We start from the raw sequence: 27936 nt of genomic DNA, 5'->3' as shown, positions 1-27936 counted from the left end.
TCCACAGTCAGGTGATTTTATTCCTAGAAAAGGTGACAAGCTCTGCTCAGCCCCGGCGGCCAGTGCACACAGAAGCAGGAACAGCAGCAGGGTCACAATGAGGTCCACAGGGTATGCCCTCCCACCGCCTTGGGCCCAGGGCAGGTGAGGGTGCAGGGCCGCCGAGGAGAGAGGCTCCAGGGCACACGGGGTGCTGAGGCAGAGGGGCAGCCGTGTCCAAACACCGATGCCAGCACATGCCCCTGCACTGGAAGGGGGTGCCCAGGGTTCTCTGTCCCGGGAGAGAGCCAAGAGGGTGGCAGGAAGGAAGTGGGGCAGTGAGAAGCCTGGAGCCTGCACGGCCCTGTGGCCCACAGCCCCTGCCTGCACGCCCGCAGGGTCCAGCAGCCCGGCCCCGTGGAGCCAGGGGCGGTGGGTGCAGGGTGAGCGGGGCGTGGACATGGCTTCAGAAGCCCGTCTCGATGCTGAGGGTGCGGCGGGTGACGTGCTCCAGCTCCCCGGACACGTAGTCGGCCATGCTGATGCGGTAGTGTGCCAGCATCTTCAGCATGAGCCGCAGGTTCAGCCACCACTGCTCCCGGGGCATGCGGTGCCTGGGGCGGCACAGGGTCAGTGTCAGAGGGCGGGGTCAGGGGCGGGACCGGCAGTGCCTGCAGCAGCCCAGCTCAGGGTCAGGGGGCGGAGGCAGGGGAGGGGCAGCTCCCAGGCATGTCCCCTCAGGACACCTGGCTGCTGTGTTGGGGTCCTGTCCCTCTGGGGCCCACACCCAGGAGGGCTCAGCAGACCAAGTACACCCTCAGACCTGACCATCGCTGACCTCTACCCTCTCACCCTCACCCTCTACCCTGTCGGTGGTGGACAGGGCAAACCCTGTGGGGTCAGGGCTGAGTGTGGCCACACCCTTCTCCCAGCACATTCACCCCAGGTAGGTCTGGGCCCTGCGGTCCACCCTCTCTTTGGAGGGACTCACTCAAAGTCGGTGTCCTTCTTGAGCTCGGTGACAGGGCTGAAGGCCACCACTTTCTTCTGCAGGCCGATCACGCAGGCCGAGTCAGGGGCGTTGGCAAACACCCGCCCTGTGGACATAGGCGCGTGATGGCAGCCCCACACCAGAGATGCCAGTGGAGGGCAGGTTGGGCTGGCTGCTGCCTCCCCCCACTTACCGTTGCGATAGACTGCACGCAGCTTCTCTGACATCCAGAGTATGGCTTTCACCCCAAGCTTGGTACCATAGTTCCGATCAAAGGGGGTGGGAGCTCCACCCTGGAAACACAGCGGGTGAGGCCAGGTTCTGGCCCTGGGGAGCCGTGGGGCCACAGGCAGCCCAGCCCTGGCCTGAGCCCAGCATCCTGGCCTGGCCATGACCTACATGAGCCCTCCCGGAGAGTTCTGACACCCCATCCCCTCGGCCTACAGCAACCCAGCCCCTTTCTCCATCCCATATCTGGCCCAAAAGCCACCTCCAGAGGCCGGGTAGTGGGTCGCCAACTCATCAACTGGGGGGCTTCTGTGAGCCCCTGCATCTAGCAGACAGGTCCCACCACTAGTGGGCAAAGACCCCTGGGGAAGGGGTGCCTTGTGGGTGCACACAGCTCTCACGTCTGGCTGGGAACCCACAGCATGGGTCTCACCAAGACACAGCCTGGGTCTCCTGCCTGTGCAGTGGGTGATGAGCACTCAGGTCAGGGGTGTGCAGATGAAGTGGCCCCTACAGCCCGGTGCCCCATGAGGAGGGGCACAGAGAAGTGTCCTCGTTCTGCTGCAGCCCCCTGGGACCGTGGGCACAGGTGTCAGGGAGCAGCCTTCCGGAATCCACGTCCCCACGCCCCACACCTGCTGCAGGTGGCCCAGGACGTTGGTCCTGCAGTCAAACACGCCCTTGCCCTCGGAGGAGTAGAGGTTGTACAGGAACTCGGTGGTGTAGTGCTCGTGGCACTTCTCGTTCCTGGAAGAGGAATGTGGGACCTGAGTCTTGCGGGATGCTGAGCCCCTCTGGGCTGGCCCACAGGCTCGAAGGAAAGCTCCACCCCACCACCACTGCCCAAGCCCCCATCCTCTCTCTGCCCAGCTGCCCCTCAGCAGCCCTGACCTGCAGCCCAGGGGTCAGGAAGCCCCCCCGCCCCGGGCCCTGTGGGCTCGCCCGCAGCCTTACCGGAGTACCAGGCCCCGCTGGATTTCCGTCTTCATTTTCTCGGTCATGTGCTCCACGTTGGCCTGCAGAGGGAGGACCAACCACAGTGAGTGAGGTCAGTGCAGCAGCCACCACTGCCCACCCCCTCCAGCAAGGGCTGTCCAGGAAGGAATGTTCCAGAATACCCGACAGGCAGGGCCAACATGACCCAGGTCCGCCTTTGGGGGCAGGCCAGTCCTGCAGGCCCTGAAGGACTAGGAGGGCTGGTGCAGGTGTGGCCCGTGGCTGGACAGTGAGGCCGGGTGGGAAAGCCACAGGGCAGGGAAGGGGGCGTGCATGGAGGTGGGGGCGAGGGGGTGGGGGGGCTGCACAGAGTGGAGGTGAGGGGACCGCACTGTGGGGGAAGCAGTGCAGGGGATCATGGCCTGGGTCCCCTTGAAGGTGGTGAGTCCCCAGCCTGCTGGGCCGTGGCTCCTTGGCTGGAGTCCCAGCCTCTCCATGTGGCCTGCAGCAGGAGAAGGGCGGGGGCTCCGCTCACCTTTAAGTCTTGGATGTTGAAGGGATCCTCGAAGACATAGGCAGCATCGGCCCCCACAGCAATGCCAGTCACAGTGGCCAGGTAGCCGCAGTAGCCACCCATGGTCTCCACGATGAACACACGGCGCTTGGTCCCGGAGGCCGACTGCTTGATGCGGTCACAACTCTGGGGATCAGGGGGCGGTCAGAGACCTCCCTTCAGGCCGCAGGGACCCACGACGCTATAGGGACTCAGGTCTCTGGCCCAAGCTGAGGACCAAGGCTGAGGCAGGGAGGGGCTGGGACAGTGCCTGCCCTGTGTGCCAGGGTGCTGGCAGCCCTCATCATGAACCCTCCTCTTGGCCACACTGAATTGAACTCCCAGTCTGGGCAATTCTGCCCCCAGGACGAGGGGGCGGTCACTAGTGTGTGGTGGGTGGAGGCCAGGGGCGCTGCTAGGAGGCTCTCCCTGACCTCAGGCCAGGGACATACTGGGCCTTAATCTGGCAAAGGGGGAGACATGCCTGCCATGTCAGGTCATAAACAGGGGCCCAGACAACACATGAAGTAAGGGCTTTGCACACACTGACAATAACGTGACACCTGATAACAATCCTAGCTCTGAATGGTTCAAGGAAATTAGAGTATTGGATAAAGAACTTAGGAAAGAGAACCAAACAGATAAGTAAGTCCACTGGTGTTTTCTTCTTCATCTAATAACATGCAGCATTTCCAGCCTCTGATCCCCCAAAGGGAGGTGCTGGACCCTCAGGGGAGCCGAGCTCATGAGCAGTAATAGGGTGGGAAAGGTCTGCAGAGAGAGAGTCAGGGGGACGCCCTTGGGGAGCTCAGTGGGGCAAGGCTGCTGGGACCCTCCCCAACCCCGGAACAAGGCTCCCACCTCCCACGTCCCAGCCAGAGCCCTGGGTACCCCCCCAAGCCACATGTGGCTGCTTCACCAGACAGAACCACGGCGGGGTGTCCACACCAGTACAGCAGCTCAGTTAGATCGGCTGCAGCCCTACCCACCATCATCCTCACACCCTGTCACCCCACAGCCAATCCCCTTGAGGCCTCGGGGGGCAGCCGGGTCCTGCCCACTCCCCACACAGGCCACCAGCCTCGGTGGGAACCCGTACCTGTCCCACCTGCTCGGCAGCCCCTCTGCGCGCTCCCCACTCCCAACCAGCCCCCGCCCGCACCCAGCCCGCACCTCCATGGCGGCGTTGACGGCCGTGTCGGAGCCCAGGCTGAAGTCAGTGCCTGGCACGTTGTTGCTGATGGTGGCGGGGATGACGCACATGACGATGCACAGCTCCTCGTAGCGCCCACGGGCCTCCACCAGCTGCAGCACCCCCTCGTAGGCCTGTGGGGGTGGGGGGCTCAGGCCCGGCCCTGGAGAGGCTGGCCAAGGCCAGAGAAGGGGCCCCTGGGTCCTGCTCCCCGCCATGTGTGCGGGGCTGGGCACCTGAGCCCACCTGCCCCCACCCTCAGGGCCGAGACCAGGTGGGCCCCACCCAGGAGCTCTGCAGCCACTGTCCCCAGGGAAACTGGACTCCAAGGAGGGCAGGAAGGAGGCCAGCTGCCTTGACCCCGACCCACTCCACCCATTCTGCAGGCGCTCAGGTTCCTCCAGAAGAGGGTAGGAGTCGATGTCTGTCATGTAGGGGGGCTAACCGAGCACCAGCATCACAGGGACATGCCCCCACTACTCAGAGCTCCACTGAGAGCCCTCTGGTCTGGCCCCTCGCCAGCAGGAGACTGAGGCCCTTGGCCACTTGGTCCTCCTGCCCAGGCTGCCCCCGCACGCTCCCCTGCAGCCCCCTCACCTCAAAGCCCCCGATGACCAGCAGGGCATGGATGTTGTGAAGGCGGATGCTTTCCACAATTTGCTCCATGTAGCCCTTGGGCAGCGTCCTGCAGAAGATAAATCAGATGGATACGCGAGTTTGCACAGAATGCCAGGCTGGAGGGACACAGGTCCACACGGTCTGACTGCTGGAGAAGGCGGGCCTGGGACCTGGTGATGCGATTATTCCCCATTAGAGGTGGAGGCAGAGGTGAGGCATGGGTGGGTGGGGGTGAAGGGACCACGAGCAGGACAGGTGGCCTGGCACCTGCCCTCCCCACACCTGGGCTGTAAGCCTCACTTCCTGCCCGAGGGAGTGCCTCCTGCAGGCTAGGTCACCTGAATAGCCATCCTCTACACCAGAGCCCTCAGGGAAGCCCCAGGCAGCAGGGTCTGTGTCCCACTCTGGACAGGCCACCAGCCAGGGAGGACCCAGCCTGTGGCCATGGGGTAGGTTTCCCTGACATCCCCCCAACTGCCCACGGTGGCCAGCTGCTCACCTCTTTGTCCCCAGCATGGAGCCACCACGCCCCAGCCAGCCGGCCACATCATGCCAGCTCACTTCTTGCACCTGTCGGGGGAGGCACGGCTTCAGGGAGCAGGCCAGGCCACCTGCCCACTTCTCTACAGATGACAGGCCTGTGCTCAGAAGTGCATGTCCTTGGGCGGATAGAGGCCAGGCCAGGGACTGCCCCTCCAGCCGCAGGTCGGAGCAGGGTCTCAGGGACTAGTCTAGGCTGAGGTGGATTCAGCTGTGCCCCCTCCACCCGGGGAGCAGGCCCAGTCTTTCCCTTGTACCCACATCATGAGTCCTTCGGTCCTTGTGTGTTTTTAAGTCAGCCGGGGACGTAGCCTAAGCTGACCAAAGGCAAACAGGCCCACCACCACAGGCTGGGTCCCCCCCCAGCCTTGGGCATGGCCACACCTACCTGATTCTTGGCCAGGCCTTCAAAGCCATCGTGCACGACATATACCGTGTGGCCCTGGGAGATGCCAGAACGCACCGCTGAGCGCACTGCCGCGTTCATGCCGGCTGCTGGGGCCCCCACGTTCAGGATGGCCAGGGAAAAGTTGGTCTTCAGAGAAGAGGGAGAGACAAACACGTGAGCACAGGGCTGGGGGGACCGCTGACCCAGACGGAAGTCAGCAGACAGCAGCTTCCAGAGAAGGGGTCCCGGTCCTCGGGCCAGCCTGGACACCATCCAGGGACTGGACTCCCCCGGGCATGACAAACACCTGTCCTCCTGGTGCCATAACAGGAGGGTCTGTGTCCCGCTGACGCCTCCTGATGCTCAGCTCAAGACCACCTGAGCTACCGTGCAAGCCCCACCTACAACCCGCACAGTCCTGGGCCAAAGGCAGGCGCAGGACTCCAGCCCCTGTCAGCCAAGTGCAGCTCGGATCACAGTCAGTGCCTGCCAGTGGCAGTCACCCCGCACTCAGGGCTCAGCGCCCCAGAATATCCTTGGTGAGCAGCACGGGTACACGGAGAGAAGGGGGCCACCGCAGCCACAACAAAGTGCAAAGAAGCAGGCAACGCCAATTTCGTATTAATGGTGGTGTAGTCGCTAAGTCATGTCTGACTCTCTGCAACCGCATGGACCGTAGCCTGCCAGGCTTGTCTGTCCATGCCATTTCCCAGGCAAGAATACTGGAGTGGGTTACCATTTCCTTCTCCAGGGGATCTTCCTGACCCAAAAATTGAACCTGAGTCTCCTGCATTGCAGGCGGATTCTTTACCAACTGAGCCACCAAGGAAGCCCTTTAATATTAATAATAGTGGTACAATGGTTGCTTTAACCTGGTAGAACCAATGTGTCATTGCCTCAACTCGGAATCAATGTAAGAAATCGGGTCTTTCACACCCATTTCCCCTGCTGCTCCTCAGACCCTACACCTGGGGGGCACGCAGGCACCCCACTAGGGACAGCCACGTTCCCAGCACTCAGCAGCCACGTGTGGCCACTGGCTCTGCTGGGCTGTGTGGCTCTGGTGGGTCCTAGTAACACCAGCCTGATGCCCCAGAGGTGGTCATGACCCAGAGGGTTCTGGAAGGAGATATGGACACCACTCTGCCTTGCCTGGGAATGCTGCCCACCCCCAACCAGCTAAGTTGGTTAAGGCGGGGTTGGTTAAGGATAAGTTGGGGGGGGCGGGGGAGTGGCGCGCAGGACCCCACTGTCCAAGATTGTCTTGGTGTGACCCTTTCTTTGTCCCATGATTTCAGAGATGGATCCTCCTGTTGTCCTTATTTGGAAGAGAGACCATTTCCTGAAGTTTTTAGCTGTTTGGGAACATGTCTTAATACTCTTGAGAGTCCCTTGGACAGCAAGATCAAACCAGTCAATTCTAAAGAAAATCAGTCCTGAACATTCATTGGAAGGACTGATGCTGAAGCTGAAGCTCTAATACTTTGGCCACCTGATGCAAAGAGCTGATTCACTGGAAAAAACTCTGATGCTGGGTAAGACTGAAGGCAAAAGTGAAGGGGGCGGCAGAGAATGAGATGGTTGGATGGCATCACCAACTCAATGGACATGAATCTGAGCAAACTCCAGGAGATGGTGGAAGACAGGGAAGCCTGGAGTGCTACTGTCCATCGGGTCTCAAAGAGTCAGACACAACTGAGCAACTGAACAACAACGTTAACACTGGAGCCCTGCTCTCCAAGGTAAACCTGTGGGCCTGACTTAACCTTCAGCCATTTGATAAGTGACAGGCCAGTGTGATCCCCAGGCCCAGACACAGGCTGTTGGGACCTATTGGTCAAGCAGAGGCTGAGCCTGCCCTCTCAGCCCTCAGTTCAGACCCCAGATAGGAGGGAGGGTCCCAGTTCCCTGAGCAGGGGTGGCTCCCTACTCCCTGAGCTGGGTTGGGGGGTAGCTGGCAGGTGGAGGCCGCAGGCACAGCCAGGCATGGGCTCCGCAGCCCACTCTCACCTTCTCCTTGGAGATCTTCTGGTGGGCAAGCAGCTTGTAAATGTTCCAGTTGTTCTCAAAGCTCCTGGAAAGGAAGCGGGTCATGCACGGCACAGCCACAGCCGAGCAGCCTGGCCCAGCACAGCCACAGCCCAGCCCAGCACGCAGCCTCCAAGGGGCCGAACACAGGCATGGCCCACTTCCCCACTCTTGTCGCCATGGAGCCTGGCTGGGTGCCATCGCCGGGCGGCAGAGACCCCTCTAAACACGCACTCCCAATGCCACCTCAGCAAAGCAAGTCCTGCGTTTAGCCGGCATGGTCTCTGCAGCTCCAAGGCCAAGGGACCCGGAGGAAACAGACCTGTGAGTCCAGTTGACCTGGCCCCGGGCCAGCCCCCACGCTTCCTGCTGCGGTCTCCTCTTCCCCTGCCCCCTCCCCAGGCCCCTTCCTGACCCTACCTGTGCTGTGTTCCACATACCCCCCAGCCTTGCAGGCTGCCTGCCTGCTTCCCGGCCACAGGGACCGTCACGCCCCATCTCCTGCATGATGCACGCCCTAGGAGGGGGGCTCAGAGCGCCACCTCTGCAGGTCCGCGTGTCAGGGGCAGGGGGTGGCCATGGGCGAGCCGCTCAGAGTCTGCTGGGGGCCCCACAGAACAGACCACTGCCCAGTGTGGGGCCCGCCAGGCCCTCACCTGCCTCGGAGCTGGATGGCCTCGTCAAACCTCTTCTCGTCCATGGCCTTCTGCACCTCCTTGGTCTTAAAGCAAACAAGAAGCACAGGCTGGAGGCAGGGGTCTGGCACACTCAGCTGAGAGGGGCCTGGCCCAGATTTGCTGGGCAGCCGTCATTGCTAGCAATCGGGAGGTCTAAGGGCAAGAGGACCCCACCCGGCCTGCTGGGTCTTCCCCTCCCTGGAAGGGGCACCTGGGCCTTGCTCCTCCTCGCCAGCCAGGGTCTAGGAATGAAAGGCAAGGCAGTTCTGGCCCCCAGGCTCACACCACCGATGACCAGCTTGCCCCAAAGCGAGGCCTCATGAGGTCACTGCAGGAGAGTGTTCCAGGAGAAGCTCAGGGGCAGCCCCTCTCTGCCTCCAGCCTGCCTCCCCTGGGTGGGCCCCACCCCGCCCCCAGCTGCAGAAGGGGAGCCAGCACCCACATTTCCACCAGCCTCCCAGCCTCTCCTGCCCTCACCTGCCGCTCCCCCTCCCACAGTGGCCCCTTCTCTGACAACACAAGATGTCCCAGTGGTTTGGGCCTCTCACTTCCCCTTCACCCTCTCATCCCCACCCTGCCCAGTGCAAGACCTGTCCCAGGCCACTGGCTCAGGGAGGCTAAGCGACCTTGGCTCCCCCCACGGTGGTGCAAACTCCAGCTCACCGGACCCCCACAGGCTCCCTGGCTCCCTGCAGCCCCCACGCCTCTCTTGGGACTTGTCTCACCTGAGGCACCAGCTGACACCTCCCTCCCCCTGGATGACTGCAGGCCTTGGACACCCTGAGGCCTGCTGAGGTGGGCAGCAACGCACCGGGGTGGGCACCACCAGGAGGTGGTGCTGCATGAACCGCCTGCTCCCTGGCACACACGTGGGGGAGCAGCAGGACCCCGAGAGGGACGGGCTGGGGGCCCTCACAGCAGGCCTGCTGGCTGGGCCCTGAAAGGCCTGGAAGGGCAGGCAGCTCCGGGTTGTGGTGGGGAGCACAGCAGAGCCCAGCAAAGCACGAAGGCCCCGGGCACTCCTCACCCTGGGCACCCTGGGCAGGCCAGTGCTCACCATCTGCACACACTCCATGAGGGGCAGCCGCACGGACTGGTTCCCTGAGAGGCTGACCACGCAGGCCGGCGTGTCGGGCGTAGCCTCCAGCAGCGCCATCACTGCCTCCATGCCCATCTTGCTGCTCTGAACGGGGAGAGGGTGGTAAAGCTCAGGCAGGTGCAGCCGGGAGGGAGCCAGCCCCACGCCACACACGTCCCTCGGCAGACCCACAAGGCCTCAGCCCTCAGAGCCTGCCCACCACACACACACACACGCCTGCACGCACATGTGTACTAGAAGCTTCTAGAATAAGTGACACCATTTATTCTAGAAACGCTGACTCCTGTGGTCGTCTTTCACCTCCACCGGCGCCGTTTCTCGGGTCTCAGCAGCCCTGCTAGAGGCTGTGGGCCCTGCACTCCAGGTTACAGCGGCAGGGCTGGACCTGGGTTTCTGGGGTTCTTTCCACTATGATGAGGTTACTCATTTCCAGCTCATTTGTCAAAGCTGTTCTGATGTGGGTGCAAACGGGGGCGTGGTCTGGAGGGCTGGACCAGCTAAAACAGGTAGGGACTGCCCTCCGTGGGGACACACCACAAACTTGGGTCCCAGCACAGACAGCAGGAACACACAAGTGTGTCGGGAGTAAAGCCTGTGGCTCCACTGGGTGAAACAGCATGTCCCTGCGTGCACCACGCCGGGCCTGCCACACTGGCCGGGTGAGTGTCAGGAACAGCCTCAGAGGAAAGGCCCCGCATCCCTCGGGAGCACTGTAAGCCAGCCCCCCTGCTGTAACCCGCTGTGGGCCTGAGCTCGGGGACCAGCACCAAGCTGCTCCTCCTTTGGCTCCCTCCCAGGCATCCTGTGTCTCCACCAGCATCCGTAGAACTGGAGGCCCAGGCACAGCTCCCACCTGCCCTGCGGCCTCCAGCCCCTCCCCAGGGTGACCAGGGCCTCACAGGCAGGTGCTTTACCACCCAGGGGCCTCCCTGACTGAGTCCCTGTCCCCCTGTGGCTGCAGCAGGGTTCCCGCCCTGTAGAGGGTGAGGCAGGACCAGCAATGATCAGGACACCGATGACCCTTGGGGCAGGACCCAGCGCCTGAGCCCTGGGGCTGAGGCACCGAGGCCACTGGCCAGACTCAGAACAACCAGACATCAGACCCGCTGCTCCCCCAGCCCTCCTCCCCAAGGTCCCATCAAAGTCATCGCCAGGAGGCTGGGGAGCCTGGGCTGCCAGGCCTCGGTCGCACTCTGAACACTGGCGGCAGTGAAAACACATGCACCCGTGCATGCACACACACCACGCCACCCATGCGCACACACCCAGCACCAGGGTGATGCCCCACCTACCAGGATGCGGTCGAACGCCGAGGGGGTCCCTCCCCTCTGCACGTGGCCCAGCACAGTCACACGTGTGTCGAAGCCCAGCCTCTGGACCACCAGCTGCTCGTGGGGACAGAGAAGTCGGGGCCCTTGGATTTGTCACACCTTCCCCACTGGGCAGGGCCACCTCATGGCCCAGTGCTCTTCCCTCCCCCGCTCCCCACCTGCCTCAGGGGTTTCAGGGTGTCAGAAGCCCAGCCACCCTACAGAGCTGGCCCCGGGCTCACTCCTACAGCCTGAGTGTGCAGGGGGCTGTTTCCATGTGTGTGTGTGGATGCATGCTCCTGTGTGTGTGGGTGTGTATCTGTGTCACCGTGGGGGCGTGTGTCTGCGTCACCATGGCTGTGTCTCCATGTCACCATGGGGGGGGCGTGTGTCTCCATGTCACTGTGCGGGCGTGTGTCTGTGTCACCATGGGGGGGGCGTGTGTCTCCGTGTCACCATGGCTGTGTCTCCATGTCACCATGGGGGGGGCGTGTGTCTCCATGTCACCATGGCTGTGTCTCCATGTCACCATGGGGGGGCGTGTGTCTCCGTGTCACCATGCGGGCGTGTGTCTCCGTGTCACCATGCGGGCGTGTATCTCTGTGTCACCGTGCGGGCGTGTGTCTCTGTGTCACCGTGCGGGCGTGTCTCCGTGTCACCATGGCTGTATGTGTCTCCATGTCACCATGGCTATGTCTCCGTGTCACCATGCGGGCGTGTGTCTCTGTGTCACCATGCGGGCGTGTGTCTCTGTGTCACCATGCGGGCGTGTGTCTCCGTGTCACCATGCGGGCGTGTGTCTCCGTGTCACCATGCAGGCGTGTGTCTCTGTGTCACCGTGCGGGCGTGTGTCTCTGTGTCACCGTGCGGGCGTGTCTCCGTGTCACCATGGCTGTGTCTCCATGTCACCATGGGGGGGCGTGTGTCTCCGTGTCACCATGCGGGCGTGTGTCTCCGTGTCACCATGCGGGCGTGTGTCTCTGTGTCACCATGCGGGCGTGTGTCTCTGTGTCACCGTGCAGGCGTGTCTCCGTGTCACCATGGCTGTATGTGTCTCCATGTCACCATGGCTGTGTCTCCGTGTCACCATGCGGGCGTGTGTCTCTGTGTCACCATGCGGGCGTGTGTCTCTGTGTCACCATGCGGGCGTGTGTCTCTGTGTCACCATGGGGGGGCGTGTGTCTCCGTGTCACCATGCGGGCGTGTGTCTCCGTGTCACCATGCGGGCGTGTGTCTCCGTGTCACCGTGCGGGCGTGTGTCTCTGTGTCACCGTGCGGGCGTGTCTCCGTGTCACCATGGCCGTATGTGTCTCCATGTCACCATGGCTGTGTCTCCGTGTCACCATGCGGGCGTGTGTCTCCATGTCACCATGGCTGTATGTGTCTCCATGTCACCATGGCTGTGTCTCCGTGTCACCATGCGGGCGTGTGTCTCTGTGTCACCATGCGGGCATGTGTCTCTGTGTCACCATGCGGGCGTGTGTCTCCGTGTCACCATGCGGGCGTGTGTCTCCGTGTCACCATGCGGGCGTGTGTCTCTGTGTCACCATGCGGGCATGTGTCTCTGTGTCACCATGCGGGCGTGTGTCTCCGTGTCACCATGCGGGCGTGTGTCTCCGTGTCACCATGCAGGCGTGTGTCTCTGTGTCACCATGCGGGCGTGTGTCTCTGTGTCACCGTGCGGGCGTGTCTCCGTGTCACCATGGCCGTATGTGTCTCCATGTCACCATGGCTGTGTCTCCGTGTCACCATGCGGGCGTGTGTCTCCATGTCACCATGGCTGTGTGTGTCTCCATGTCACCACGGCTGTGTGTGTCTCCATGTCACCACACGGGCGTGTCTCTGTGTCGCCATGAGGGTATGTGTCTGTGTCACCACGGCTGTGGGTGTCTCCATGTCACCATGTGGGCATGCTTCTCCATGTCACCATGGCTGTATCTCTGTGTCACCATGGGGGCGTGTGTTTCCGTGTCACCATGGCTGTGTCTCCATGTCACCATGGGGCCATGTCTCCATGTCACCATGGCTGTGTCTCTGTGTCACCATGGCTGTGTGTGTCTCCGTGTCACCGTGTGGGCATGTCTCCATGTCACCATGGGGCCGTGTCTCCATGTCACCATGGCTGTGTCTCCGTGTCACCATGGCTGTGTCTCCGTGTCACCGTGTGGGCATGTCTCCATGTCACCATGGGGCCGTGTCTCCATGTCACCATGGCTGTGTCTCTGTGTCACCATGGCTGTGTCTCCGTGTCACCGTGTGGGCATGTCTCCATGTCACCATGGGGCCGTGTCTCCATGTCACCATGGGGGGCGTGTCTCCATGTCACCATGGCTGTGTCTCTGTGTCACTGTGTGGGCGTGTCTCTGTGTCACTGTGCAGGCGTGTGTCTCTGTGTCACCACGGGGGCGTGTGTCTCCATGTCACCATGGCTGTGTCTCCGTGTCACTATGGCTGTGTGTGTCTGTGTGTCACCGTGTGGGCATGTCTCCGTGTCACCATGACTGTGTGTGTCTCCGTGTCACCATGCAAGCGTGTGTCTCCATGTCACCATGGCTGTGTCTCCATGTCACCATGGGAGCGTGTCTCCATGTCACCATGACTGTGTGTGTCTCCGTGTCACTGTGCAGGCGTGTGTCTCCGTGTCACCATGGCTGTGTCTCCATGTCACCATGGCTGTGTGTGTCTCCGTGTCACCGTGCAGGCGTGTGTCTCTGTGTCACCATGGGGTCGAGTCTCCATGTCACCATGGCTGTGTCTCCATGTCACCATGGGGGCGTGTCTCCGTGTCGCCATGACTGTGTGTGTCTCCGTGTCACCGTGCAGGCGTGTGTCTGTCACCATGGCTGTGTCTCTGTGTGTTCCCGCACGCATGCCAGGTTGTAGGAGTTCGTCATGGCCTCCAGCCCCTGTGGGTCAGGCCCCGTCAGACACTAGCGGGAAGCACAGAGCACACTGAAGTGGCAGACGGGCCAGTTCCCAGCAGCACCTGACTGGGGACTTGAGGACAGGGTGGGTGGCCAAAGTGAGGGGCATGGAGGCTCCCAGGGGCTGTGCCCCACTGGAGCATGGGAGCCCAGGGCCCTGGGGTAGAACCAGGCAGGTGGGTGCGGGTCACAGGTAGGAAAGATTCCTGAAGGCCCCAGCTGTTCTGTTATAAATCTGATATGGATGGGCGATGGGCACCCTGTCACTGAGGGGCTGGCAGGGGCTGGACTCAGCCGCCAGGACACTGTTGGGGGACTGGACGGGGCTCCTAGGAGGAGGGGCTGTGCTGAATGAAGACTGGAAGCCAGAAGGTGCAGGGCTCCCAGGTGGGGCCACACTTTAGCCTGGGGTCCCAGGGCTTCTCAGGGGGTCTCAGCCATGCCCACCCCACATCTAACAATCACTGAGGCCGAGGGCACTCCCTCCAGGGGCCGGGATTGGGGCCCCAGCAAGAGTACGTGGGGACTGGAGATAAAGGGGAGCCCCCCGCCCGAGGCCCTGCCGATCCCACATGACCCAGGGGTTCACTCACATCCTTCACGTAGCGGGATGAGATGGACTTCCCGTTGCGGTCGATGGCACCCTCAGCAATGATGATGATGTTCAGGCGGGATCCTCGGCTCCGAGTCTGGGTCAGAGACACCGCAGGGCTCAGCCACCAGCCTGCAGACACCTGTCCCCAGACACCTGGAACCCTCCTTGGGGTCCATGCCTCAGGGTTCATGTGGGCAAACCAGGACCCTGCTGTCCCACCTGGGGTTGGGGGTCAGGGAGGAGGAGCTTGCAGGGGGCTGGGGGGACTGGAGGATTCCTGCCCACCTCCCACTCCCCAGGCTGAGGGAAGCCTTCCTGCCTCAGCTGGTGAGGATGAATTAGCATCACTCATTGTTGCAAAAGAGAGTGTCTTGGGGTATTTAAAAGTGGTTTTCACCTATTTCCTCAACAAACATTTGTAAGAGTCACTCTGATCCACCAGCCCCTGTTGGCCCCACAGCACTAGAAGAAAGTGACAAAGACAGGATCGGAGTAACTCCTGCGAGGCACAGGTGCAGAGGGGATAGGGAGTGAGGCATGTAGCTCCTGCGAGGCATAGGTGCAGAGGGGACGGGGAGCCAGGCGTGGAGGGCTGCCCAGAGGTGGTGGCGGTGCCGTGACGTGAAGCCGCCAGAAGGGCCCACACCTCCCTGCCTCACTCACTGCAGCCCAGGAGGTGGGCAGGGCAGAGGGTGACACCTGTATGTAACAGGTAGGGAAACTGAGGCTCGGGGAAGCCCTGGGGGATGGGGCTGGGATGAGGCTGAGGGCCTTACTCAGCAGGAAAGCAGCAGGGTGTGTGAGCCTGAGTCCAGGCCACTTCCAGGAAGACCAGCCCCCAGTTCTCAGCGAGTAGGTCAAGGGCAAGGCTAAGGTCAGCCAGGGACCAACACCCCCAGAGCCGTGCTCCACCCATCGAGGCTACGCGGCCACTTGGGGGTATAAGGACTCCACCCAAGGAAAGGACACTGGCCTCTGGCCAGCCTCACTGCCAGGCTCAGTTCAGTCCCACCCTTGCCTTCCCTGGGGAAGGTTCCAGAAGGCAGTCATGACCCTCAGCCCCGCCCACTGTCCTGGGCAGGGACACAAAGCCCTGGGTGGTGGGGGTGGGGGGGCGGGGGAGTATTCACCAGTGGATGGGAGTGAGGCCGCCTCCTTGGTCACATGGGGACAGGGACACGTGGGAAGCACAGGGCCTGGCTCCGACCGCCCCCAGGACGCCAGAACAGCAGGCCCAGCCCTGGGCAGCCTCCACGCTCGTCCTGCCCTTGGGCCAGTTTGCAGAGGACATTGTGGGTGGACACAGCCCGTTAGGGCCCCAGACGGGGCCTGAGCGTGAACCTGGGAGCACAGTCTCAGGGGCTCCCTGGTTTTGAACCCAGACCACAGCCCTTGAGCACCACCTCATGGAAGGGCACCTCCCACCCCTGTCCTAGCCCTCCTGTCCACCACTGAGCCCTGGCCTAGCCAAGCGGCCAGCTTATCCCCGTTGGGGGCTTTGGGGATCCCTTCCTAGGCCAGAGTATCTGCCTGTTCTGTGCCAGAGGCCCCAACTTCATCTTGAGGGGCCAGATAGCTGCGTCTGGGCACCCCGGCTCAGGCGCCCCTGCTCACCCCTCCTGGATGAGGCCTCAGCCCCGCTGCTCCCACCCCCATGAGCCCCTGCCACACGTCCCTGTGTGCCGTCTTCACAAGGCTGTGCCCCTAACTTGGGCTCAGCAGTCAGGGCCCCCAGGAAGCCAGCTTGACCGTGTCCCTGCTCCTGCTGTGCTCACAGCAGGGACCCTGGGAGAATACCCTCAGCTGCTCACCTCCCCAAGCCGCTCACACATGAAGTTCTCCCAGCCGTCCTCAGGTGGCGCCTCGGGGATGAACAGCCAGTCAGCCCCCGAGGCCAGGGCAGACACCAGGGCCAGGTACCTGCACGGGCAGGAGGGCGAGGGGCTGCAGTGGGTGGACCCCCACCCAGCATCCCGGACCCTGGGCCTGGGGTTACAGGGCAGGTACAGCTCCGAGAGGCAGCCAGCCCCAGAGTCAGGGCTCCCCGGCCCCACCCCGGCTCTCACACCCAGAGCATTGAGGGAGCACCCGCCACGGGCAGGGCACCGAGGAGGCCTCGCGTCCCACTCCCGCTCCCCAGGAGCCCCGGACCCCCGCTGACCGGGACCGCCCCTTACCCGCAGTGCCGTCCCATCACCTCCAGCACGAAGGTCCTCTGGTGGCTGTGGGCACAGAGAGGACAGAGGGTATCAGTGCCGAGGCTCGCGGAGCAGCCTGGACTCCTGTGTCCCGCCACCCACAGCCCCAGCTCAGCCAAGAGCACGCCTGGGAGACACAGAAAACACGGGGGCAGGCCAAGGACGGACAGCCTTTGTCTTTCCCAGGGCAGCCAAGTCTGCACTGAGTCACCTCTGTCGGGCTCATGCCCGGTGTAAGACAGGTTTTCACTGATCTTCTGTTCCTGAGGCTAAAGGCCATTTGCCTGGCCTGGGCTTGGCTATCTTAGCTAGCAGCTGAGGACGCCTGCAGGACGCACCATTGCCCAGGGCCACAGGAGCCCTATATGGGAACCTGGAGGGGTAGGGACCAGACCCAAAGGCCTTTTTGCTCACCCCACTGTGAATCTCCCTCCAACTGGGGGCTGAGGGCAGCCAGCACAGACCCCTAGGGACGGAATCACACTGACAAGCCGTTGACTCTGCAGAGCAGCCACCTCAGCCCCTGGCTGGGGGACGGGATCCCGAGCTTGCTTGCCCGGTGGCCTGGCCGGGTGGAGGCCTCGCTCACCTCTGGGCAGTGGTGGTGATGGCATCGATGACTTCCATGATGCGGTGCAGCGCCGAGTCTGTGCCGATGGTCATGTCAGTGCCGCAGAAGTCGTTGTCGATGGAGCCCACCAGCCCCGCGATGTTCAGGTGCGAATAGGTCTGAGCCGTGCCCTCTGAGATCTTGCCTGGGAAGAAGGGGCCAGTCCGGCTGCAGCCTCTGTGCCTCCACCCAGCTCCCGCGGCCACTACATGGGAGTGATCCCTATCACCTCCCTCAGCCCACCTGCAGTGCAACCTGATCAGGCCCTCAGGCTCGGCTTCCCCCTCCCCAGGTCCTACAGCAGGGGTCCCAGGTGCGGGGAGGGGAGCAGTGGCTGGACCACTAGAATCGAGTACAGACTCATCCCCTACCCAGAGACCCTCAGGGAAATCCTGGAAGGTGCACCCCTCACTTCCATGTCCCCATGAGTGGCACAGAACCAACAGAGCTCCAATAGGCCACTTTCCAATCGGGGATCCCCAGGACTTTATATCTTATGTTACCAGATTTTAACTACCATGTTTCTGCAAACTAGCACAAGCCCATAACCAACATCCAGGAACAAACCTCAAAGCGCAAGTAAGTCAGCCTGGGAACTGCCGTCCAGCCCCAGGAGGCCTCACTACTGGCCAAACTTGGAGCATCCCCACCCTGGCCTGCACCTCCTGGAGCATCCAGGCCCCTCCTCCCGGCCAGCAGCCAGGTGGCCTCTCACCTCCTCTGGTCTTGCCCACTCCCTGCCCTCAAGCTGCTGTGTCCGGGCTGGGCTGCAACCCACCTTCGCTCACCAGCTCCTCCAGGAGGCTGCCCCACTCGCTGCGGAAGATGTTGGCGCCAGTGAGGCTGCCGTCCCCACCAATGACGCACAGGTTGGTGATGCCGCGCTGGACCAGGTTGTAGGCGGCCGCCCGGCGCCCCTCCCGAGTGGTGAAGGCCTTGCAGCGGGCACTGCCGATGACGGTGCCACCCTGCACGGAGGAGGGGGAGCCTGAGCCAATGGGGCATGACGGGAGCCTGGGCACTGGGCAGGGGATCTGGGGACCCCAAAGAACTGAGAGGGCTGAGGCCAGGGGCCCCTCAGAAGCCTGGGCAGGTGACCCCTGCTCCCTGGCATGTCTCCTCATGTGTGCGAGGAGGAGGCTGTCCACCACCAGGCTCAGGGAGCTCAACAAGGCAACGGGTGAGCAGGCTCCGAGATCTGTGAGGTGCACACGGACACACACGTGCACACACGCATGCGCACATGTGCACCATGCACAGTCACACACACATGCGTGTACTCTGGTGGATACGTGGGGAGCCAACACAGGGACCTGCCTGGGCAGCTCACGCCAGCATCCACGTGGCCCCTCCCTGCTCAGCCTTGGCCGGGGCTCCCCAGACTGTCCCACGAGAACACCTGTGGATCCCCTGCTCTCAGCCAGGTGGAGAGGACAATGTGCCCGGGCCACGCCATGCTGCTCCCAAGACCATGAGGCTGGTTTCAGACTTCGTGGAAAATGCGAGTCAGTGCCCCCTTCCCCTTGCTCCCACCTCCCCCTCACCCCCTGTGCTCTGTGCAGCTCCTCACTCCTCCCCAAATACCAGCTCCTCCCACATCCTCAGTGCCCACCTTTCATGCAGCTTCACTTCCCAGCTAACACTTGGCCTAACACCCCTTCCCTGGGTGCTCTCTCAGGACAGAAGGACGGCCATCCTCAGACACAGGGTTGGAGCAGAGCAACAGCTGGACCCAGGCCTGAAGCAGGACGGCTGTCCTTCTTGGACCCCTGGGGTGGAGGACGAGGTACCCAGGCCGCCACAGCCCCACCCATGATGGGGTCAGGGAGCACAGCTCCAGAGCAGGGGAACAGGGGACAGGGGTCTGACGAGGCCCAAGAACAGGGCTTGTCTGTGCCCCGCTGGACCCACCAGACCTTGATAAACCAGCTCATTCCCAAGGGTGCCTACAGAGCACAGTCCCCTGGGAATGTCCACCCTGGGCAGGAGGGGTTGGTAGCAACTCAGGGTGGCCATGCCTGGATGACCCTGGGTCCAGGCCCATCACCCACTGCTCTGCTGACCCATGTGAGGCTCGTGATGACAGCAGGTCAATGAGCAGGTGTCAGCTGGTGGCCCAGGATACAGAGGTGACAGGCGCCCACGAAGGTCCCTGCTCTTTAGGAGGACTAGGGTCTCCCCATAGACCCCTGGTCCAAAGACCCCCTTGCCTAGGAATCCCTGACCCCAGGGGGGCGTTGAGCTGCTCAACCCCCACCCTCACTAAGTAGGATGATGAAGGGGAAGGCGGAGGAGGCACCGAGAGGCTGAGGCCGTGTAAGCCTCCTCCAGGGGGCTCTCTTCAGCCCGTAGCTGGAAGCTGAGACATCTGGGGCCATCCCACCACTGTGACCTCTTAAACCCATGACCTCCCACCCCTGCGACCCCAAGGCGACTGGATGGCACAGTCAGCCTGGAGCCAATCCCCTGAAGGATGTGTGTAGCCTGTGTCCCTAAGTGTGCATGTCCCCCTGTGTGCCTATGTGTCTCTGTGTCTGTCTCTGTGTGTGTCTGTCTCTGTGTGTGTCTGTGTGTGTCTCTGTGTCTCTGTGTGTGTCTGTGTCTGTATGTGTCTGTCTCTGTGTGTGTCTGTCTCTATGCACCTGTGTATCCCCCTGTGTATCCCCCTGTGTCTCTGTGTGTGTCTGTCTCTGTGTGTGTCTGTCACTGTGTGTCTGTGTGTGCACCTGTGTATCCCCCTGTGTGTGTCTGTCCCTGTGTGTGTCTGTCTCTGTGTGTGTCTGTCACTGTGTGTGTCTGTGTGTGCACCTGTGTATCCCCCTGTGTGTGTCTGTGTGTCTCTGTGTGTGTCTGTCTGTGTGTGTGTCTGTGTGTGTGCACCTGTGTATCCCCCTGTGTGTGGCTATGTGTCTCTGTGTGTGTCTGTCACTGTGCGTGTCTGTCTCTGTGTGTGTCTGTCACTGTGCGTGTCTGTCTCTGTGTGTGTCTGTCACTGTGCGTGTCTGTCTCTGTGTGTGTCTGTCACTGTGCATGTCTGTCTCTGTGTGTGTCTCTGTGTGTGTCTGTCTGTGTGTGTGTCTGTGTGTGTGCACCTGTGTATCCCCCTGTGTGTGGCTGTGTGTCTGTGTGTGTCTGTCTGTGTGTGTGTCTGTGTGTGTGCACCTGTGTATCCCCCTGTGTGTGGCTGTGTGTCTCTGTGTGTGTCTGTCTCTGTGTGTGTCTGTCACTGTGCGTGTCTGTCTCTGTGTGTGTCTGTGTGTCTCTGTGTGTGTCTGTGTGTGTGCACCTGTGTATCTCCTTATTGTTCCTCCATGCGCCTGTGTGCACGTCCCGGCGTGCACATGCGCTCACAGCAGAGAGGGTCACAGGCTCACCAGCTGGATGATGTTGGAGACGCTGAGCCAGTTGGCTTGCCTGATGTTCTCGCCTCCCTCCACGAGGCCTTCATAGCCCTGAAAGTAAGGGGATAGGCATGAGATGGGTGCCCATGGCCGCAGAGAACACTGCCCACAGGAGCAAGACGCATGGAACCTCGGCCAAAACCCCATCTGGCAGGAAGCAGGCCCAGGGGTCCTGACTGCAGAGGCCCCTCCACTCCCAGGGCCTTGGGGGATGAAGCTGAGTCGGCTGGGGTCAGGGGTGTTATGGGACAAAGCTGGGGTTGGCAGCACCCTCTGTAGGGCCTGCAGGCTGGCGTATTACAGAGCGTGACTCGCTCGGCAAAGTGCTCCTGTCACAGGTACACCTTCTGATGCATGTCCATGAGCTGCACCTGGGTCACACACTTGGGTCAGAACCAGAACCAGTCAGCACCCTGTGGCCCCTCTGCCCTGCCAGGACCCTCTCCTCCAGAGGTGACCACCGCCGTGCCTCCCAGGGATGCCAACTAGATTCAGAAATGACAGGCACAGCGTCCACTCTGTCTGGCCTCCTTCTCTCAGCTGGGTGACTGTGTGGCCCCACAGGACCATGTGCAGCTGTGACTGTGCTCACTGCCATGCGGGAGTCCCCCTAGCAGGCCCACAGGGTATGACCTGTTCACCATTTGTGGACCTCCAGAGGGATCCGGTTTGGGACTATTGGACATAATGCTGCTAAGAACATGTTTGCGTATCACTAGGTGTGCGGCCAGCCTCCGACGGCACTGCTACACAATGCCCCACATGCTGTGGCCACCTCATCTGTCAGCAACATGGACAGGGCGGGCCTCTGGGCGCCTCTCCCCCAGTGCCAAACTGTGCTGGTCTCCATCCCGGACGCTGCATGTGGCCCCTGATGTGGGTTCTCCTCTGAGCTCTGCTGACAAACCCGCTGACGATCCATGTTATTTCTCATAAGCCACTGGCTGCCTGGACAGTCGGCCCTTCTCATTAGCAGCAGCTCTATACAGTCGGGACCAGGCCACGTGCTTTCACAAACGGTGAGAAGACAAAGCACCACCAAGCACCATGTGTACAGCCTCAGGGAGCCTGGCCTTGGACCCACCCCACCCTGATTGGAGAGCACTTGTCCACAAAACTTGGCCACTCCCTAAAGAGTCTCACCCTGCTCTTTGGAAGGTTCTAGACCATTATCAGGGCGTGGGTCCCACCTGCCCAGCTCCTGAGGCCACAGGCCCCTGATGCCCTGAGGAGATGTCTCCCCAGGCATGACTGAAGACTTTGAGGACTCTGAGCCTGGTCTGAGGGTCCGGATCCCGCAGGAGGGACAGGCCTGCAGAAGTGCCTGCCCATGTGTCCATTCAGATGGCCCCGTACAGCCAAGGCTGGGAAGTCACGCCTGACCTGGGTCAGGGCGAAGGGACAGGGACGCAGACAGGCCCAAGGTGGGAGGAGGAAGCTCTGGGGAGAGCAGAGCAGGCAGGGGTTCCTGCATCCTAGTAAAGAGCGAAAACAAAGTAACACGGTGTGAGGGAATTCCAGGGCTGCCCACATGTGTCTGTGTCTCTGAAACGGGGACTCAGGGGGATAGGAATGGGGAGGGTGGAACAAAGGGGAGCCCCAGCTTCTGCCAGAGCAAAGCAGAACAATGATTCTCTGTTGCTTTGCACAGGGAGGCTGTTTGCTAGGGTGACTCAAGCTCAGGTTAGGCGAGGAGGGTGCAGGAGAGCTGGGGGTCAGAGGACAGTGGGGTGAGGTCTTGGCCTCAGAGGAGGACCACAGCTTCATGCCCTCCTCTCTCTCAAAGGACACACCCGCGCCCAAGAACCCAGCCTGAAGGCAGGCTCCCCACCCACAGCTCAGAGCCGGGGCCCCGCCCCATCCACTGTCCTGACCAGCCTCTCTCTGGGCCTGGCCCTCAGAGGCTGAACAAGGACCAGTGACCCTGACAGAACAGGGTCCTGCATCCCTCCTCCCTTCCCCCTCCCCACAATGTTCTCCGCCCGCCAGAGCACAGGGCCCACCCACCAAAGTTTGGGGCGAGAAACCCTGCACCTTACCTCGTAGATGAGGAAGACCTTGGCCCCCACGTAAATGCCCATACGAGTCACGGCTCTGACAGCGGCATTCATGCCTGCAAGGGGTCAGGGAGACGCCTATCAGTGGAGACACAGAGTGTGGGGGAACCCGGGACCACCCCTCCCCACATCTCAGGGAGCCCAGCCAAGCATCTGAGTCCAGCCCGGGGTGAACCGCTAAGGTTGTTTCAGCTTCACATCTGGAAATATGCCACCCCCAGAGTTACGCCGGGAAGGCCCCCACCGGGCCAACTCCTGAGCCTGCACTCCTGACTCTGCACGGGCACCTGCAGACTAGCCACATCCTTTCCGGCCACATCCTCACCCAGTGCTCACCTGCAGCCTCTGCTGCTCGGCACAGCCCTCTCCCTGGCCCTCAAGGCTCTGACCTGGGGGAATCTCAGCAGATTGGGGACTTGGCCCCAAGATGAAAGAAGGGGCTGGTGGGACAGAAGACAACCACCTTTCAAACTCTGTCATCCTCTGCCAGGGTCTCAGACCACCACACCAAGCTCCGTGCCTGTGGCCCTGGGGCCATGAGGCCCATAGGGGCCTCTGTGAGCCAGGAGAGGCGGGCAGTGCCCCCGAGAGTCAAGGTCTGGCTATTGGGGGTCTGGGGGGCCTCAGGCAGTGTAGCTAACTCGGCTGATGCCTCTGCCCCCAACCTGCACTGCACACCGGGACCACCAGGCTCGGCGGATCACCTCTCTTCCCTGTCTCCCAGGCCCAACCCCCCAGTCTCCCATCCCCTCACCCCTGTCTACAGCAGCTACCCTGCAGCACCGACTTCATGGAAAGACAGATGTTCATGGGGAGGAGGAGCAGACAGCTCGTAGGAAATGCTCAGAGGATCTCAGAGGAACCCCGGTCCCCTTCCCTCACGGTCAGTCCTGAGACTGAGACCCACAGAAGGCAAAGGGGTCCCTGAGGTCCCTGTGGGGACTCATCGTGGCCCTAAGGTTCTTCCATGGAGGACCACTCACTGTCTTCCTGGGGTCTCATACACAGTCAGGTTCACTAGCACGACTTGAGGGGGCCCCCGAGAGGCTTGAGCACCAGCAGTGGCCCCAGGTGGTGGCCCTGCTGCTGTCTGAGGGTGGGACGCGGCCCCGCCCAGGGAGCAGGCCTCCAAGTGGCCCAGTGGCAGGGCTGCAGCTGTTGCAGGCCTGGACAGGTCAGGTCAGGTACCGGGTCCGTGGCCCTGTGTAGGCACCCAGGGAGGGCCCAGCCCCCACACTGACTGCCACCTGGCGGGTAGCCAGGGCTGGGGCACACGGATGGCTGATGGGCTCCGCGCTCGGGGCTTGGGAGCAGGAGCCTGGAATCAGTGGCTGTAGGCAATTTGCCTCAAACCTTCTCGCCCGTCACAAAAGATATCAGCATTGGGAACAGGCGGGGTGGCCCCACGTCCTTGGAGAGGAAGAAAATTGGCCAGTCACCTGCCCTGGGTTCCAGCCTGTGACACTGGGTCTGGGGACCGGGTCACAAAGGTGACACCGGGTCTGATCCCAGGACCACCCCTGCTTCCCCGGCCTGGTGGTCCTGGCTCAGAGCACATGCACATCCCGTGATCTGTCCCTAGGCTGTGAAAGCTTTTTCCTGGAAAGGCGGGGCACCAGCTGGAATGTGACTGAGGGCCCAGGAGCCCTGCCCTCCAGGCCCAAGAGCTGGTGGAGGGGCAGTGCCCATCAGCTTGGGAATCCTGTGGGAGGACCATGAGGCTTAGACAGCATACAGTACCTCAGGAAGAGCCTTGTGGGCAGAGCCTGCCCTGGCACTGGGCTCGGAGGAGGTCAGCACAAAGGTCACTCTCCAGATGGTAAGCTGGGGTCCCAGAGGAAGGGAGGGGGACTGTTGGGACCCTTGCTGGTGCGGGCAGTGCCTGGAGACACCCTGTAACCCCCACCTTGGGCACAGCAAGCTGCCCCATCCCCACCCAGCTGCTGAAGCTTCTGCTATCTGATGACCGGAGGGACTCCCCAGGCAGGGGTGCCTGGACATCACAGCCAGCAGGGCACAGAGGCCAGGCAGCCCTGAACCAGCTACACTCATGGTTTACACACCTGCCTTTATCAAGAGAACTCTGTTCCTAAAGAAATCGTAAGTCACACTTTCCTGTAATGTATGGAAGTGGTGACAGTGAAGTTAGCAATAGGAGCCCAGGGAGTGTAGCCCCCCACCACACACACACACCCAGGCTGCTCCAGGAACTGGATCTGAAGGCCAACAGGCCTGCTGCTGGAGGCCAAGGGCTGCGAGCTGTGGGGCTGGTGGAGGTGGGGAGGGAGCTGAGACAGCTGCAAAGCTGCCCCGCCTGCCCCCAGCAGGCCCTAGGTCCTGCAGAAGCGCTTGGCCGCCTCTGGGGCCTCAGCCAGCCCAGGCTTTCCACTCTCAGGCATCTGCCTCCCTGGTCACCCCCGCTGGGGTGAGCCCACTGTGGCCTCGCTGCAGGCTCAAGGTCCAAGCCCCACCTCTGGTGGCAGGAGGGAGACCAGCAGTTCTGGATTGGGGCTGGGGGGAGGGCAGTGGCTGGAAACCAGGCCACCATCCAACTCAGAGGTCATGGGCATCTCCCTAGCCAGCCTGGTGGGCTTATCTGCACCCCCAGGGACTGCAAAAGACCCCATTCTTAGAGTACTGTTCTCAGTCTTGCAGAGGAGAACAAATGACCTATTACAGGAAAACTCTTGACTCTTCAAATGGGATTGTGCCAGCTGCCATGGAGACGGAGGCCCAAGGGTGTGGGCTTCCCTGTAAATCTCACAGTAAACTGCCTTCCTAAGAGGGCCTTTTTAATTGCCCTTTAAGCTGCTTTTCTTTCTCAAAATAAACCAAGGATGGCAGCCACGAGCCCCAGGGTCAGAGAAGCAAGGAGAGCAGCTGCATCCACTGCTGATGAGCCAGCCCTGGACCCTTGCTTGACCTTTCACCCCAACCTCCCCCACCCTCCACCCTAGAGTGGGCCAGGGAGACTGCTACCGATCACTTCCTATTGGAGGAAATGGACACCAACCAAACTGATGTCAGAGGTGAAAGCATCTGTTCCGAAGGTGACTTTTCATCATAATTAGCTTCCAGAAAAACAAAATGTACAAGAAAGAGGTGATCTGATCCTGGGGGAACACGGGGCCCAGCGGACCCATGTTTATTTATCAGTCGATGTGAGGATAAGGAGCTGGACTGAACAGCTGAGGGAAACTGAGGCCCCAGGGTTGGGCTCCGGTCAAGTCACAGAGCTGGTCAAGGCTGGCTCCCCATCGCAAGGCTGGCCTCCATTCACCCCAACAAGAGCAGACTTAGGCATCTAGGAGTCAAATGCAGGTCAGGGTGGAGGCCCGTTCTCCATGTGGCTGTCAGCCCCACCCCACACGGGAGGGCACGTGGGGAGGGCCAAGTGACACCATCAGGTCCCCAGAGGTCAGCCTCTGTTTGGAAGGCAGTGGTAGGGGTCCCCAAGGGAAAACTGAGGAGCCACTGCCTAAAGCCAGTTCTCTGGAGCAGCGCTAGCAAGAAGGAGCAGCCTCAGGCAGACAGCCCTGGGCGGGCTCCCAGAACTTACAGAGCAGAAAGGCTCTGCCCTGCAGAGAGCCAGCTGGCCCACATCCTCCCCCGGGCATCAGCCTGAGCCCTAATCAGGGAAGTCTGCGGAAAGCCCTCTCACAGCCTCAACCATAAAACCATGTCACAGCAAGGCGTCTAGGAGAGTGAGGACAGGGCATGAGGTGAGGGGCCAACGGTCAGCCTGGCCAGCGGCGCACGGGTGGCTACACTCCAGGGCATTCAGGGAGCACTCCCCGTTACGTGTGGGGCACCAGGGCTGGACTGGCCAAGAGGAGACCTTCAGTCAAACGGGCTTTGCCCTCAGCTGGCCGGCCTGCCTGCCCGGGCCAGCAGCACCCTTCTGCCAGGGTCCCTTCCTTCCAGCCCTGCGTCCTATTTTGTCTGTGCAGCCGCCGAGCTCAGCTCCCCTGCCTAAGTGTACCTCATTTATCCTCCCCAGCCCTCCCTGCAGTGCCGCTGTCACCATGCTGCAACAGGAGCCTGGGTGGAGACCCCCACACCGGCACCAGACCTCACAGAGGAAGGGTCAGCCCTCTGGCGATGTGTCTGCCCTCCACACACCTGGCCCTTCCCGTGGTCCAGTCTCACAGGATGATGCTTCCCCAAGACCACCCTCCAAGCCCACTCTCCTGCCCGGCCCCAGCCCACCAGCCTTGCTCTAAGAGGGCGCCAGCTGCCACTGCCCAGCAACAGGCAACCGCTCTGGCCACGCAGGGCTGCAGACGTGCAGCAGAGCACACTGCCCGCCACCAGTTCAGAAATGGAGGGCTCAGCCAAACCCGCGGAAGGCCTGTGCAGGCGGGGGTGCAGACAGCCGCTGATCCCTCTGCCGACCTGATCTGGCTCCCTCATGAAAGGCCCCTCCTGTGCTCTCCCCTGCGTCTGTCTGCCGGGGTGCCAGGAGTCAGGGGTCTGAGGCAGAGACAAATTAAGTGTCTAGACTTTCTGATCCAGAAGGAGGCACACCAGGCTCATTGTGCAGCCTGAGGGTGCTGGCTCCATCCCTCCCGCTTCCTGGGCCACTTAAAGTCTCTCCTGGGGTTCAAGGCGTGTGGTGTAGCCAAGTGGCCAAGCCCCACAGGACTAGCCATCCCAAGCCATTGGTCCTGCAGAGCAGCCGTCAGGACAGGACCAGGGTGCCAGGAGGGGGCTGCCAAGATAGACCCCCGGGAAGGGCAATAGCCTGGCTCTGCCAGGTCCTGGCTGCGGGATGCTGGGCAGGTCCCCCAGGAAGGCCACTGTCTTAGATACGCGGCGTTGAGGACAGGCCTGCAACTAAAGAAATGCCCCAGACCCGCCCTGAAAGTGGTGTATGGGGGAAGCGCTGAGCCCTCGGGTCGTGTTTCAGAACCAGGAAGAGACGGGTTCTCCAGGCCTGCGGTGACTGCCCTGCCCTCGGCCGCCTCCGCTCAGCGTGCATTCCAGGAAATGGGGCTCCTGACACACGTGAACGGGAAGGGGTGCCGGGACCGCCTGGGGCGGAGAGAGCCGGGAGAGCTCCGGGTCGCCGGCCAGAGCCGGCCGCGCAGACACGCCCCCGGGGGCGGGGGCAGGCGGGTGGGGCGCAGATGCCGTGGTGGGCTGCACGTACGCGGGTACCCGGCGCGCCGGGGCAGATCCAGGACAGGGACAGGGATCTGGGCTGGGGGGACCTGCCGACCGCACGCAGCAGATCCGGGCCGAGGTGGCGGGCACGCCGCAGGGACCCGGGGACAGCAGAATCCCCGCCCGCCAGCGACCCGCCGTGGGCCCGCGCCCACCTTGCGCATCGCCGCCGCTGGTCAGCACGCCGATGGCCTTGCCGGCCCCGGAGGTCCGCAGCTTCTCCAGATCCACGCTGGCCATGGTGGCGCCGACTCTGCCGCGCTCACTCTCCTGCCCCGCGCCGCCGCTGTCGCCGAGCCCGCCCCGCGCCCTGCGCTCCGCCCCGCGCCGTGTGAGGTCACCGCAGTCCACGCCGGGGCCGGCCGGGGAGGGGGGCGGGGCGGTCGAGGCGGGGGCGGGGCCGACGTGCTCGTGCGGATGTCTCCGGTCCCGGCGCGCTCTGCACC

General features: G+C 62.1%; 1 protein-coding gene across 1 annotated transcript; it reads right to left on the bottom strand.

The window, feature by feature from the left end:
- On the bottom strand, positions 1-27936 carry PFKL (phosphofructokinase, liver type). The gene is made up of 22 exons (XM_069582035.1): positions 27646-27936; positions 22307-22380; positions 20241-20318; positions 17645-17834; positions 16846-17011; positions 16236-16280; positions 15870-15978; positions 14057-14152; positions 10522-10614; positions 9188-9313; positions 8110-8174; positions 7436-7499; positions 5426-5572; positions 4997-5067; positions 4477-4564; positions 3861-4013; positions 2670-2834; positions 2153-2214; positions 1834-1945; positions 1164-1263; positions 971-1076; positions 1-593 (listed from the first exon to the last, which is right to left on the bottom strand). The coding sequence occupies exons 1-22, from the start codon at positions 27728-27730 to the stop codon at positions 446-448; spliced, it is 2343 nt and encodes a 780-aa protein (XP_069438136.1). The 5' UTR covers positions 27731-27936; the 3' UTR covers positions 1-445.

This window comes from Ovis canadensis, chromosome 1, assembly GCF_042477335.2.
Source record: "Ovis canadensis isolate MfBH-ARS-UI-01 breed Bighorn chromosome 1, ARS-UI_OviCan_v2, whole genome shotgun sequence".
NCBI lineage: Eukaryota > Metazoa > Chordata > Mammalia > Artiodactyla > Bovidae > Ovis > Ovis canadensis.
This window is presented reverse-complemented; position numbering and strand designations above follow the sequence as displayed.

Coding starts and splice junctions, on each gene's coding strand:
- PFKL (XM_069582035.1), bottom strand. CDS start 27,730: ATGGCCAGCGTGGATCTGGAGAAGCTGCGGACCTCCGGGGCCGGCAAG. Junction 17,835..20,240: donor TCTCCAACATCATCCAGCTG/GTGAGCCTGTGA, acceptor TCCTCCGTGCAG/GGTGGCACCGTCATCGGCAG. Junction 14,153..15,869: donor TGTGTGAGCGGCTTGGGGAG/GTGAGCAGCTGA, acceptor TCTCTGACCCAG/ACTCGGAGCCGAGGATCCCG.